General features: G+C 43.4%; 1 protein-coding gene across 1 annotated transcript; it reads right to left on the bottom strand.

The window, feature by feature from the left end:
• Window positions 1-11,908: 11,908 nt before the first annotated feature.
• LOC122059236 (rac-like GTP-binding protein RAC2) lies at window positions 11,909-14,192 on the bottom strand. Its single transcript, XM_042621924.1, has 7 exons — window positions 13,882-14,192; window positions 13,669-13,756; window positions 13,431-13,540; window positions 13,294-13,357; window positions 12,607-12,671; window positions 12,444-12,509; window positions 11,909-12,131 (listed from the first exon to the last, which is right to left on the bottom strand). Exons 1-7 carry the CDS (start codon window positions 13,978-13,980, stop codon window positions 12,033-12,035), a joined length of 591 nt encoding a protein of 196 aa, XP_042477858.1. The 5' UTR covers window positions 13,981-14,192; the 3' UTR covers window positions 11,909-12,032.
• Between the last annotated feature and the right edge of the window lie 854 nt (window positions 14,193-15,046).

A 15,046-nucleotide genomic window follows, 5' to 3' on the forward strand; every position in this document is an offset into this window, starting at 1 on the left:
CGCCAGACTAGGGTCTAGTCTTGAGGTGCCGAGCTAGAGCTTGGTCTTATTTGTTACTGAGCTGGGGCCCGGTCTTTGTGCATCATTGGTTAAGGTCTTTGGTCGCAAGACTAGGGTCTGGTCTTGAGGTGCCGAGCTGGAGCTCAGTCTTATTTGCTGCCGAGCTGGGGCCCGGTCTTTGTGCCTCATTGGTTAAGGTCTTTGAGTAGCCAAACTTGGGTCTGGTCTTGTGATGCCGAGCTGGGGCCCGATCTTTGTGCCTCATTGGTTAAGGTCTTTGAGTCGCCAGACTTGGGTCTGGTCTTGTGGTGCCGAGCTAGAGCCCGGTCTTTGTGCCTCATTGGTTAAGGTCTTTGAGTCGCCAGACTTGGGTCTGGTCTTGTGATGCCGAGCTGGAGCTGGGTCTTATTTGCTACCGAGCTGGGGCCTGGTCTTTGTGCCTCATTAATTTCCCTTTTCAGAGACTTACAGTCTTCAGTGTCATGTCCATGGTCTCGGTGGTATCGACAGTACCTGTTGAGGTTCCTCTCTTCTGGTTTACCTGCCATTGGCCTGGGCCAACGAAAGTACTTCTGATTTTGGATCTCTAAGAGCAGGTTTGTTCGAGAACGATCAAGTTCATATCGCTCAAGTTCAGATGTGTCCAGAGGCCGATCTGTTCTATTTTTCTTCGGCTCACGAGAGTCATCCCTATATCTCAGAGCCCTTTTCTTCTCCTTCTCTGCCTGATCACCCCTGTCAGCTATTCCTCGGGCTGCCAGAACTTCCTCCATGTTGGCGTATTGATTGCACCGTCTCAATAGTGAGGGCATCGTTTTCGGTAAGTCAAGGGCCAGGGATTGAACCAGATCGGGGTGTATTACCCCATTGCACAATATGCTATACGCCACTCCTTCCGGCAGGTTTTTTACCTCCTATGTCACCTTCGTGAATCGGGCAAGGAATTCTCTTATTGTCTCCCTCGCCCCTTGCCTCATGTTCATCACGTTTTGCGTAGTTTGCTTTTGCTTCATACTTGCTTGGAAACGTGTGAGGAACGCTCTTGTCAGTTCTTTATAGCTGCGGATGGACCGTGGCCGTAAGTTTGACATCCAGACCAGTGCGGTTCCTTTTAATGAGGCTGCGAAAGCAAGGCAGAGAACGGCGTCTGACCTACCATGCACTGCCATGGCCGAGCTATAGTACAGTAGATGATCGTAGGGATCTGTGGTGCCGTCATATCCGTTGAAGACAGGTATCACAAAATTTGAGGGCAGCTCGGCGTCAATCAGTTCGTCGAAAAGTGCATTATGGGCCGGGGTTACTGTCATGTCGGCTGGGTGCTCCTGCCTCTGCATTCCCTCTATTTGCTCAGTGAGTCGCTGGATACGGCTCTCAAGGTCGTCTCTTCTCTCCTCGGCTTAGCCATCTGCTGATCGGTGTGCCCCTTCTACTCTTCTGGGGCTTCTTCCTCGGCCTTGGGCACCCTGTCGTGGTGCACCTCTGGTAGGCCCAATGGGCGAGCTCTGACCAGGTTGGGGACGATCTCGTCGATCTTGCCTTTGGTAGTTCTCATGTTCTTCTCTGTGCGGATGAGCACCTCTAGTGAGTCTTTGAGGTGATGGTTGGCGTCCCCCTGCCCGGTGTGAGGATCTATGAGTATCTTGTGTCTCTGGGCTCCGATGATGTTCAGAACGACTGGCTCTCCCGATCTGGGCAGGGACGGGACCTCGCCTGTGCCCCTCAGTAAGAGATCACGGTGGTACAGAATGAACAGTGCGTGAAGTCCTGCTCGACCCCCTTTTTACTATTGATTGGGGGGTGACGCTGTTGTCAGGAGATTCGTCATTGGGATTTCTGCTCGGAACAGGCCTAGGCGGTTGAGCTGAACTAGTGCGTGGTACTGGAAGTGCAGAGCCAAACTGTCGTATGAAATCCCTTACCAGTGCGTTCGTGGCTAATACCTGCAGCTGCATGCTCTGCATCTGTTCTTCCATGTTCGGATGAGTTACCCGGGACGATGGGACATGGTGAGATAGTTGAGGGTTCTACTCGCACTGATCCCCCTCTCCTTGGGCAACCTATGCATCGGGCCTGGTTTGCTGGGGTCCTTCTAGAGGGGGCTCTGCTGGGATGTTTTCCTGCCCTGCCACTGGTGGTGAATGGGAACATCCAAGTGGTACTTCCAGAGTGGATCTTGCACGCGTTGTCGTTGAAGAAACGACCTTCTCACTCCTTAATTACATTGTTCCAAGGTGACTTTTTGTAACAAGTTTCCCATGGACGGCGCCAATCTGATGCAGAAAAATTTGACCGGACGATCTTCCCTGTTGTTCCTGGTGCCTTGGCCGACCTGCATAGAAGAGATGACAGGGAAGAACCAGGCTAACCCGGCGGGGGACTCTTCGATGCCTAAGTTAGACCTTTCCACAATAGACGCTCAAGAGAGCTTTTACAGTATGAGAAGTGAGTAATCGCCCCCCTTGTGATGGAGGCTTACCTTGGTATTTATAGGCTGCTTATGGAGGGCAAGTGGGAGATGATTGTCAAGAGTCTCGGTTAGGCGTGGAGCCCTCAAGGGGAGTGGCTCTGTGATTCTGGGAATATTCCTGGAATATTCTCCTCTTAACTCGGAAAGACCAACCGTGTGACGTCATGATGACGTGTAGTGGATAGAGTCCCGTCCTCCGGAATAGGGATTACCTTCCTTGACTATAGGGGCGGACGAAAACTCGTTTTTGGAATCCTTGTTGTTGACGTTGGGCCGAGGTGGAGCACGGTCTGATGGAGGCCGAGGTAACAGCACGGCATGATGGATGCTGAGGAAGTAGCACGACATGATTGAGGCCGAGGTAGTAGCACGGTCTGATGGAGGCCGAGGTGATAGCGCGGCCTGATAGATGCTGAGGAGGTAGCGCGGCCTGATGGATGCCGAGGTGGAGCATTGCCTGATGGAGGCCGAGGTAACAGTACGGCCTGATGGAGGCCGAGGTAACAGCACGGCCTGATGGATGCCGAGGTAGTAGCATGGCATGATTGAGGCCGAGGTAGTAGCACGGCCTGATGGAGGCTGAGGTGATAGCGCGGCCTGATGGAGGCCGAGGTGATAGCATGGCCTGATGGAGGCCGAGGTGATAGTGCGGCCTGATGGAGGCCTAGGTAATAGCGCGGCCTGATAGATGCCGAGGAGGTAGCACGGCCTGATGGAAGCCAAGGTGGAGCACGACCTGATGGAGGCCGAGGTGGAGCACGGCCTGATGGAGGCCGAGGTGATAGCACGGCCTGATGGAGGCCGAAGTAGCTACTCAGCCCTTTTCAGGTTTCCGTACATGCTTCAGGCGTGCTGAGGAAAGTGACATATTTTGCCTCATCAGGATGATTCCGATGATGGCGACGACAATGCGATGAAAGTGTAGATGAAGATGGATTTTGCTTGCAACCTCCTCACTGCTTCCCCTGCGTCCTCACCATATTTTTTTCTCTTTTCCAAAGATGTCATAGGTGCTGCTCACCCTCCCCTTCCCAGTGCAACGGCATAGGTGATGCTTGCTAATTCCCAGTTGGACTTAGATGGGTTGAAGCTCGATCTCCGCGACATGTCGTGCTACCAGATCTTCGATTCATTAACCGTTGTCTGCCTCCTTCAGTTGAAGATGGGTGGGTTTTGCGAAGGCACTGGTAAAGTGGTCAAAATCAATCTTCATATGCTGATCCTCGTTGTTGGCAATGATGAGAAGGGCATTTTGGTACCTGTTGTTTTATGGTTGTCGTTGTTGGCAACTCGGTCACGTGGCGGTGATGACGTGGCCAATTTAGATGACGTGGATGAAAATGATGACATGGCAGTGTCCAGTGTCACCGATGAGATAACAGAGCAGCTTGGTATGCATGGACTGATTTAATACATCATTAATAGGTGGTGCGGGTTTCTGGGTCAAAACTGGTAAAATTGGCCTATTTATGCTCGGGGGCATTTTCGGTAATGGAAATGACATTTTTGGAAGATTGGTTCTTCATAAAAAAGATAGATTGTAATTTACCTAGTCCAGTGCATTTGATTTCGTCACATTCCGATACCGTATGAAGAAGTTACGACATTTGTGGCAGTCAAGGGCAGTTTCGGCATTGAAGATGAATTTTTTAAAGGAAGTGTTCTACATGTAACAATACGAAAAAATACAATATTTCCAACGGTTCTGATTTCATCACGTTCCGATTATGTATGAGAAAGATACGTCATTGGAAAGGTGTAGGGGTATTTTGGTCTTTTTACATGGATGATTCAGATGATTGAGTCTTCTGAAAAGTCGTAGAGCATCCAGTTATGATTCCAACGCACTTCGTTTCATCTCGATCGGATATCGTATGAAAAAGTTATAAGTGTTTCCGTAAAGTCGGTTCGAAAATCCAAACCGAAAATCCATCAGTTGCTCTCGGTGTTGGGTGGATTTTTCGGAATTTATTTTTGAAATTTGAAGGGCTTTTGTGTAATTTAAAGATTTTGAAGGTCTGAGTTGCAAGGGGTCTTTAAGCACTGAAACATATGGAGGAAGGGGCTTGATTGTAATAAAGAGGAGTAAAGGGAAGTGAAATGGATGGTCAAGATTCGACCACGTAGGCTTGATGCCCATCCAAAGGCTGCTGAGATTTTGCGCTGACATGGACGAGATAGATGCTTGCGCGTAGAATTTGATTGGTTAGGTGCATAATTCTTGATGCACTGGCGCTACACCTTATCAAGGTATGTTGTGGTGTTTCGCGCGTGTATAGAAGGTATAAAAAAGATTCCGATCTTAATGATCTCATGAAATCTGATTAAAGCCATCATGGAGGATTCGGATCCAACGGTCGATATGCATTTCTCTTTTGTGAGTGGGAGACAAGCTCCCTTAAAATCCAGAAAAGCAACCAATCATAGATCGACAACACTTCTGACGATGTCAGCGCCTACGTCATGATGACGTCATCGAGATTCAAATTTAATGGTTTGGATCTACTGTCCGTTGGTGTAATCCGACGGCTTAGATTACAAGATCTTTTATATGAGATCTACGGTCAGATTTCACCCCTGTTGCGCGCGTCGCGGGTGTAGCCTACGCCACCCCTACGAAGATTCTATTTCTGGCTATCTCATTGCTCCAACTTCAAATGGTCATATCTCCCTCATTTTAACTCGGATTTGGGTGAACCAAGTTGCAGCTTCTTCGTTTTTTCAAGCCCTACACCATGGAAGCAAGAAATATGAGGTTTGAGTGAAGAAAGGCTACGGTTTTGGTAGGAGAAGCTTCCCCCTCTTTGTTGGTCTTTGAATGAACATACATTCTTGATGATAAATGTTCTTAGGCCATTAAAGGAGGTAAAAGAGGTGGTTGAAGTGTGTTAATGGTACATTAACTCAAAGCCAAGGAAGAAGAGAAGAAAGCAAGGATGTGTTTGCTTTAAATAGCAAGAAGCCAAGGAGAGAGAAGGTGTGACACCAAACTTGTCAGTACAAGTTTCCAGTCATCCCAAGCAATCGGTTGTGAGATTCTCTAACCTTTGATTTTACATTACATGTATGTATGTATGTTAGGGTTAGTTGTGGATGAATGTATACATGCTAGGTTAGTTGTGGATGAACTGTAAGCATGCTAGCTAGTTGTGGATGTACTTGCTAGGCAAAGCTTAACTGTAGGGCATTGATATAAGCCTAATTTAATTGTATTATTTATTATGTGCTTAGTGGGTGCTAAGCACCGGGAGTGGGTGCTCCCGTGTAGTAGGTGCTACACATTGTATCGGCACTACGAGTGCCATCTCAACTTCGGCTTGAGAAAATTGGGTGTGGATGCTCCCGACTGTGGGTGCAGTCAAAAGTAGTGTATTGAGTAGGCACGAAGCCTTTACAGGCACTACTCCGGGGATGTAGGTAAATTGTCGAACCTCGTAAAAATCCTGTGTTGTGGGTGCTTGTTTTTTGCATTTTATATTGAAGTGCGTGGAAGGTGGAATGGGTGTGCATACTTAGAAGTATGTGCAAACATGGACAGGTATATCAGGTTTTTCTTGGCCAGACATCAGACAGGTTTTTGGGGATCAGAATTGAACTCACTGATTCACCCCCCCTCTCAGTGACTGTCGGGTTACAACAGTACCCACCTGGGAGATGGTTCTTATAAAAAAGCTCAATCTTTTTTCTCTGCTCAACTGTAAGAATCTTGATGTCTTCGGCGACATTGACCTCGCGCGATCGAATACACCATTATTGATGGGTTCCCGGTGATGGAGTCCTATATGGTTGTGTTGATTGCAGATGAAGCCGATGAGTAGTGCTATGCCGACGATACCCTCTTTGAGAGCATAAGGGAGATGATGCCGATTGATTTTGGGTTGCAGACACCCTGTGTGTATGGTCTCCGCTTCGACATGGATCCATTCCTAATGATCTATGCATCTGGCCAACAGCTGATCGTCCCCCTTGTTGCGTATACCTTTGCATCTAATCCTTCGGTGGTGATGTACAACTTGGCGTGGTGTGAGGACTCTCTCACTGTGTTTTCCATTCCCTATGCTTGCCTTGCTGGCTGTGCTTACAGTCTTTTTTCTATTGTTGGTTGTGATTATAATCTATTTTCTAGGGTAGCTTTTGGCTTTGTCCAACTCGTAGGCTACATTGGGCAATAGGTATACTGTGACATTTCGTGTCTGGCATACGGTTCTAATTGCCGTATTTTGGCTCTACATCCCTCTCTCATGAAGGAGGAATTTGTAGCTAATTGTTGCTGTATCTATAGTGAGTTTACGAGGGAATCTTTTGGCATCGTCCATACATACCGTAGTCTAGAAGACCGTTGCTTTTGGCATGTCAAACAAAGTGGTTATATTCCATTCCTTGGCTCTTGGGGTTTTGTACCCCAGCATTATATCTCTCACGCCTTAATGTCATGCCCGTTCACATAGAATCGGACTGGTGATTGGGTAACCCAAAACCACCAGGATCATCTGATACATTAACGACAACACAACAAGCCACAAGTGAATATGGAATATAATAATGTATTTCAATGAAAGTCTTGTCATATATAAATATTTGTAAATCCCCATATACTCTTGCTACCCAAATTTTTATATATAGTGTATTTATATGTGAGCCCGTAGGCATGATATTTACATAAGAAATAACAATTTAACCATCGAGAACACAAAAGGGGTGTATACCAAAAGAATAAAAAAGAGAACAACAAATAGAGTCTGCTACTATTGCCCCACAACACAACTCTCATACAGACAACCATTACCATGATCGAATCCTTCTAGGACTCGCCAATCCCCCAGTGGGGTTTCATCGATGGGACCCGACATAGGTTTCTCTAACAAGTAGCCTACATAATCATTTAAAAAGGTATAAACGAGGGGTGAGCTCAATAGCTTAATAAATGGAAAGAAAGACACACAAAAAATTATAATTCAAATAATATTAAATGCATGAGATTCATTTTAATGTTATTTCACCTAAGCAATCATTACTAGGTCATAGGTTACATGCTACTCACAACCATAGTACGCGTATGCCCTGAGTACAAGACGCATTCTCCATCCCACGATACGACCATATGGTTGTTAGAGAAGGTCAACCTGAGCACTTGAAAAAGTAAATCGTGGTTGAACCATAGTAGAAATGTAAATTATGGCCAAACCACAGTAGAAAATAAAAGCAATACGATTGACCCTCTGAATAAATCACCAAAGTTGCAGACTGTCCTAGTGATCAGCCGAACGTACTTCTAACCGCCACAACAGTCCACGATCAATGTTTTCCCCCAGTGATAACCCAACATGTAAACCCTTGTTGGGAAGGGTCGTAGCATGAGGAAATGTGAAATCCTAACTGCATGCTCCTATATGAGATAGTAAGACTGCATCGTACCTTCGTGTCCCATACCATGACGTACCAATGCATTAGTTTCCAAGCGGACTTCGGCATCTATTCTAGAAATCCCACACATGTTCAAAAATCATCATCATAATCCAACATTGATAAATTCATACTCATAATTCTAAGTAACAAGCATTTAGAAATTTAAGATACAACATATTCATTTCTAAATGCATTTAACAGTATTCAAGCATATGCATGATAATGGCATCCGAGATGTCAATATATTATGCAAATGAATGTGAACGATGCCAAAAATACTCTAAAATAAAGTCAAAGTCATCTCCCCATTTACCTATTCTCATAGGAGAATTTACACTCGCAGTACGAGTAAGATCCAGAGTGAAAACAAGTGTTTCGAAACCTAACACATATGGGAATTCAGAATACATCCAATTCAAAATTATAAATAATGTAAGATATGGTCATGACGCATTTAACAATGCATAGAAGGCTGCCATTGAGTTTGAGTTCCATCGGAGCTCATTTGGGCAATAGGTGGGTCATACAGGTGGGAGGAGAACCCACATGTGCAGACTACCCAGACAGACAATAACATACACAGAGCCGGTTTGGCACCCTTCGATAGGTCCAGAGGGAACCGGTGGGTCATACCAGTGGATTTGGTACTTGTCGGTCCTACCCGCCGGTAGGCCCAGAGGCACTGGCGAGACTAGTGGGTTATACCGACGGACCTGGCACCCGTTGGTCATACTTACTGATTGACCTAGGGGAGACCGATGGGTCATACCAGTGGGTCAGGTACCCCCTGGTCTTACCCGTCGGTTGGGCCAGAAGCCCAGGTAAGACTGGGGGGTCACACTGGTGGGTCTGACCACCCACCGGTCTTTTGTGGGTTTTGTTGTTCTTCTTCCTTTATTCATCCCTCCTTATAGGGATCCAAGGGGGTTGTTTCCAACTTATTTTCTACACATTCTAAGCTTCATTTACTTGATTATTACATGGATCTAAGTTATCATTAAGATTTGGGGAAGAAAATCATACCTTAGATAAAAACATCCCAAAACTTGGGATCCTCGTTCCAAACTCACAATGTCACCTCAATAACTTCAAATCTTTGTTTTCCTTTCCTCAAACCTTCAAGGAAATCACACAAATGTTCCATTACCCCTTTGATTTGACCACACATAAAAAGGGTTTCATCACATCTCAAGGGTTTATGGTGTTACTAATCTCAAAATGTAGATCTCAAAGCACCGGGCACTATTCCAACGACAAAAAGGTAAGACATCGTTCCGAAAACCAAGGCAAAACCTTCTTCCCTCTTCCTTCTCTTCTTCTTCCTCTTTTCTCCCTCTTCTTTACTTCCCTCACCAAATTATTTATGAAATCATAAATGGGAGAGAGAGAGAGAGAGAGAGAGAGAGAGAGAGAGAGAGAGAGAGAGAGAGAGAGAGTAAATGTAATTTATACCCTAGTGTTATAAATATCTACTAGGGCTCGTTTGGTTTTGCCCCTTTTATGAATCAAAACACATTAAATCGGGATTCCGGATGAAATAGCCAATATTATCGGGCATGCAAGACTTCATTATGATGAGGAGTCTGAAATACACGTGCTCACCCAAGTTGGGCATGCTGGGCTCTACGTTAATCATACAAGTGGGTCACACTGGTGGGTCTCGCACCTACCAGTGACACCCACCAATTAGCCAAAACAAGCCAACATTGCTGTATTTTGGAGGGAAATGGAATCTTAATACGTATCTCGCTCTTGTCCCGTGTTGTGGACTAAGTTCTCATCATTCAATATGACCATATACCTTTCCTATTCGTACATGGCTTCGTGATATATACAAGGGCATGGCTTAAGCATGCGAACCACCTTGGGTATTGGCCAAATTTTATCCGGCCACCCCGCATTTGATGTCACCCTTGCTATCATATACCATAGGGCACCAGCATCGGCCCTTTCCGGTTTGGACCCTGCAAGATCAAACCGATCCAACTGATCAATAATCCGGGTTTAAAGGGCAGGGCTATACAAGATAGGTGGTGGGGCCCGAAGGAAGAAAATCATCGAACATGTGGGGGGTGCTGGCACAAGGGCTGGGCAGATGGAGCAGAACACATTTCATTTAAAAAGAAAAAGTATCATAACTAAGAGTGGCATTCAAATTTCATTATTTCAATCTTCTAAGTTATGCTTGAAGTGTATATTGTGAATGTATTCAAATATCTTGTGTAAGATTACCTTCTTCTGATGGGTTAGGTGGCCTAAAGACTATCTATGAAACTAGTCTTTAGCCTATCATAACACTGCAAAAATATAGAGATCCCATTGTAAATACTGAATTTTGTCACTCAAAGGGATCCCTAACAGTGATAATAAAGCCTAAAATCAAAGGTTGCCACGTGACACCCTAATGGATGGTAGAACCTCCAAACCTCATTGGTTCCCAATAAATAGGGAAACGCCCTCTCTTTCTCTCACACACCTTAGAGACCTCACACATCTTTCACCATAGACATCCCCTTTTGACCCTTCGAAGCCCAGAATCTAAAATCCAGGGGATTCCCAGAAAATTAGGATTTTTGCCATAATCAAGATTTCCCTTTCAGCATTTTGAACTACGAGTTAGAGCAAACACCAAGAAATACGAAAATAAACAGACAATAGATCCGCACAACACAAAGATTTAATGAGGTTCACACACCGGCGTGGTGTGCTATGTCCTCGGATGAAGAAGAAGATGTTTCATTATGTAGAAGAGAGATTACACCTAAGCAGCGGCAAGAAAACTCGCTCTGAAACTCTAACTCAAAAAACTCCCAAAATGCAATGACTTTCTCAACAAGACAACAGTACATTATATACTTCAAGTCACTAGTCGACATATTGGGTCGTGGTCAATCCGGTTGAACCATACCATGGGGCTACACCCCCGCACCCCCATACGAGATTAGTGATGGGCTTCAGGCTTGGGCCTATCGGCCCAACCCCTCTGCTTCTATCACAGATCTCAGAAAAACTTCCCATTCAGGTGACCATCAAAATATGTCGGAGCAAGTCAATCTTCAAAACGGGTCAAGAATTTAAGACAACCTTAACATTAGGTATACCATTACCATATTAAATTAGCATTATGTGTATACACGTTATAATGATGGATTTCCTGAAAATATCCTTGGTCACGTCATTATGTTGTTGGATTTTTTCTAAAAGAGTTTTTATAAGTACATATATTCCATATATAGTTGACGAACTTAGGACGTCCGAGTTTACAACTCATACCAAGTACATTGCTCACCAACTACACTACACCCTTGGGTTGTTACATATTATTGCCTTTTATTACTTTTTTCATTTATTGTGTACGTATATCTTGCTTTCATACATGGTTTACGTAGGCTAGTTCTTTTTTAGTAATTCTACTGTGCATATTAGAATCTAGGAATAGTTAGTAGGACTAGTAAGCCGATAAATGGTCTAAATAGAATTAGAATGGATATCGATCATCAGGTAGGATTGGGTGCGTAAAACCTTTCTAGCACATAACCTCAAACTTACCCAGAGATCTGAAATGATTTTTTTGCTTTACACATTTGATTCAACTCTCTCCCCCAATATGGTGAGATCCTAGAATTTTATCTAGGTGAGGACTATTTAAGGGGTGACTATAAAAGGAAAAGAAATCATTTATCCCTCTTCCGACTGAGACAGAAAGTGGTCTCAGTCAACAAGGAAAGGTCGGAGGTGCATTCGACCCTTGATATATTTACACCAATCTCTTTTACAATCAGGATTGCGTAGGGTAGAAGTTCCAATTCCGATCTTGAGCTTTTCTTGTTTGACGTTCATCTCCATTGGCCAGCGTAGACATTGTGTTTTCTTTATCATACATTATATTGTTTCTTAATTATGTATTTATCTTGGTATTTAGGATTTAACATGATTTACATAATGTTGGCTTTCGAAGAAAAAAAAAAGGGGGGGGGGGGCTTTCGAAGAAAAAAAAAGGGGGGGGGGGCAATTGCCTATACGAAATGGGAATACTGCAAATTCTTCAATATATTTAGTAGCAAAGTTATCCAAGACAACTGCATAACCTCTTAAGGGTGAGAGAAATGGAAGGATATTTATATATCATGTAAGATATATATAATATGAACTTGGACTAGAGAAACACGCAAGGCCTTCGCTTCCGGTGCTTTTTCTTTGGTTTTGGAGGCCGCAGAACAACCTTGATTGCAGCATCAAACACGACTTTCACATTCTAAGAGACAGAAACCAAGAAAAGATGTTGGTGAAACAGTGAAAGTACTTTCATCCTCTAATGCAAAATAATAATTCCAAATCTTTGGTCCACAGTCACTTATGTCCTGTAGTGTGTGAGTACCCAGGACCCTATAAATGTCCTAACAAAATGATCCTCCTACCCATCAATTTAATGAAGCTTTTGCTAACAGAACAACCAAGGATCAATAAAGAACAACAGAGAGGTTGTTTTGGGATGGTTTTGCAGCATTTCATTTATGTTTTAATGAATTTTGGAGATAGTTAATAAGAAGTATAAAGCCATACATACCTGCTGAGTCTTGGAACTGCATTCGATGTAAACCGCTGCACCAATCATCTTTTTCAGTTCCTCACCCTGTTCCAATCATATCTTCCATGAAAACCCAAACAAAAATTTATACAGAAAAATAATAAAACTAGGCAAAACTGTATATGTTTCCTGGGTGACTTGCCTGGGCTGTTGTGATTGGTGTTGCTCCAGGATGTTCCATCAAATACTGTTTGTTATCCCTTAAATCTGCAGTTCCTCAAGTCAGATTTATAATAATAAAAAAAAAATTTAATTCTATCATGAAATTTTAATACGAAAACCTGTGTTGGGTTAGTATAGACAGATTAAAATATAGAAATTCTAAAAATGGGTGAACTAATGAAAGAGAAGAACTTGTGTTGGACAGAATGAAATCACTGTTTCCATTTCAGCAGAATTGATTAGGTAAAACAAGAGTTAGATGGTCATTAGTGCTAAAATTTTGGTGTGAGGTACTGGGACCCTTCAATGAAAATTTGGCAGCGTTCGGTAGTCATCCAGAAAAATGTTTCTGGAATTTTTTTGTTTTACGGAAACAAGAAAATGGAATCTTCCATTTGGTGTTCGCGGTTCGTTTTTTTGGGTAAAAAAATATTAGAAACGAGACATTTTGGAACATGGTTAAGAATTTTGAAACAGAAACGGAAAATTCTGGTTTTGACATGAAATGCCATTTAGAACAGAATGACTACCAAACACAGCTTTTATTATAAGGACAGGAAATCAAAACAGGATCACATTGATCTGTCTTCCATCCAAAAAAATATACAACTTAGAATTTCACAATATTTATATGCTTGTATGGTTATTGGGTCTTGATTGATCTTACCAAGCTTGGTTCCTACCAGCACAACTGGAACATTTGGTGCATAATGTCTCAGCTCAGAGATCCACTGTGTATGTACGAACTATGTCAGAGGATATATATAACTTGGGTTTGGAATGGGAGAAGGGAAAATTAATTACCTTCTTAGAGATATTCTCATAGCTAGCTTTACTGATAAGAGAGAATGCCAATAGAAACACATCAGCACCTCTATAACTTAGAGGTCTCAGTCTGTTGTAATCTTCCTGCCCTGCAATATGAATTGGCCATCCAAGTTTCCTTTTTAAATGACTACTTTGGCCCTTTCAATTCAAATGCTTTTGATACTACAATTTCAAGATCAATGGTTAGATTAGGAAGTTTCAAAAGTCTCCTCACCTGCAGTATCCCATAGACCAAGGTTCACTGTACTCCCATCCACCACAACATTGGCACTGAAGTTGTCAAATACTGTAGGAACATAATCCTATACCAAAAAGTGAATAAAAAAAAAGGACTAAGGTAAAGCAAATTAAACCAAGTGAAGAGGAAACACCATAATCACAATAATCAGTTCAAAATCATCATGATCATGATCATGATCAATTGTACCGTTGGGAAGGTGTTACTAGTGTAAGAGATGAGCATGCAAGTCTTTCCGACGGCGCCATCGCCGACGGTTACGCATTTGATGAACCTTGCCGTGGTCATTCTTCTCTTCTTTCCTTCTCCTCTTGGAGTTCAGCTGTGTTAGGCACCTGGTGGCCTTAGAACCTTTTACTTAGCTAGTAAGGCCTTATTTCCTTCTTTTCTTCTCACCCATGAACAGAAGTCTCTGTTTCCCTTTCCCTTCTCTTTCTCTTTCACAGAAAGATAGAGAGGAGGATTTGGTGATGTGTTGGAATTGAGTTCGAATTTTGAAAAGAAATGGGGGGAGGAGGGTGCTTTTTAATAACCTATGCACCAGTCACCCACTTTAGATGTACCTCATCTTCTTTACAATGATTCAGAAATGGCTTTCCGTTTCTTTAAGTGGAAGGCCACAGCCGAAAAAAGACCATCAAAGTAGGGGTTTGGTGCTGGTGTTTGTTAGTTGGTTAAGTGTTGGACAAGGGATGGAGAGTGGGAAATGATTGAAACTAGGAGGAATGTTGTTGGATTAAGATATTCTTATAAAAAAAAAAAATTTGTGGGATTAAGATATAAGAGAAAAAGGGCAACGCACCATGGTTGGGAATGTTTGGATTAAGATATTAGAGAAAGGGCAAAGCCAAAAATATAGGATAAGGAAGCTTTTGAAGGCGTGCTGTGCCATGATGTGGGTCTGTTTGGGCTGGTCTTTGCTAGGATTGCACAGGTAGGCTTGCCTTCTATCTGGGCCCATTTTTGAAATATACAAGTTGTACTATTGCAACATGTTGATCATCCGTTCGAAACTTGGAAATATCCTCTTTAAGGGGTAATGCTGCATACATTTACCCCTCGCATGGCATGCAGTAGTGGGAGCTTTGTGCACTTAGCTGCCTTCTCTCTCACAAGGACTTAACAAACAGTAATTAGTTGATGGCACTAACCATCAAGTCCATTTTTGGTTCAATGGAAGGTAAGGGTTCAATCTGGGACCGGAACCGGGAGCCAGACCAAAACCAATTGACTAAAACTAGAACCGATTATTACTGAATCGGTTCTTATACATGGGCAGCTCGGTTGGGTCTCAAACTTCTATTAGTGGATTTATTTTATGTAGGGACAGGTGATAAAGGGACCAGATGCCATG

The sequence above is a fragment of the Macadamia integrifolia genome, chromosome 13 (genome assembly GCF_013358625.1).
Source record: "Macadamia integrifolia cultivar HAES 741 chromosome 13, SCU_Mint_v3, whole genome shotgun sequence".
Lineage (NCBI taxonomy): Eukaryota > Viridiplantae > Streptophyta > Magnoliopsida > Proteales > Proteaceae > Macadamia > Macadamia integrifolia.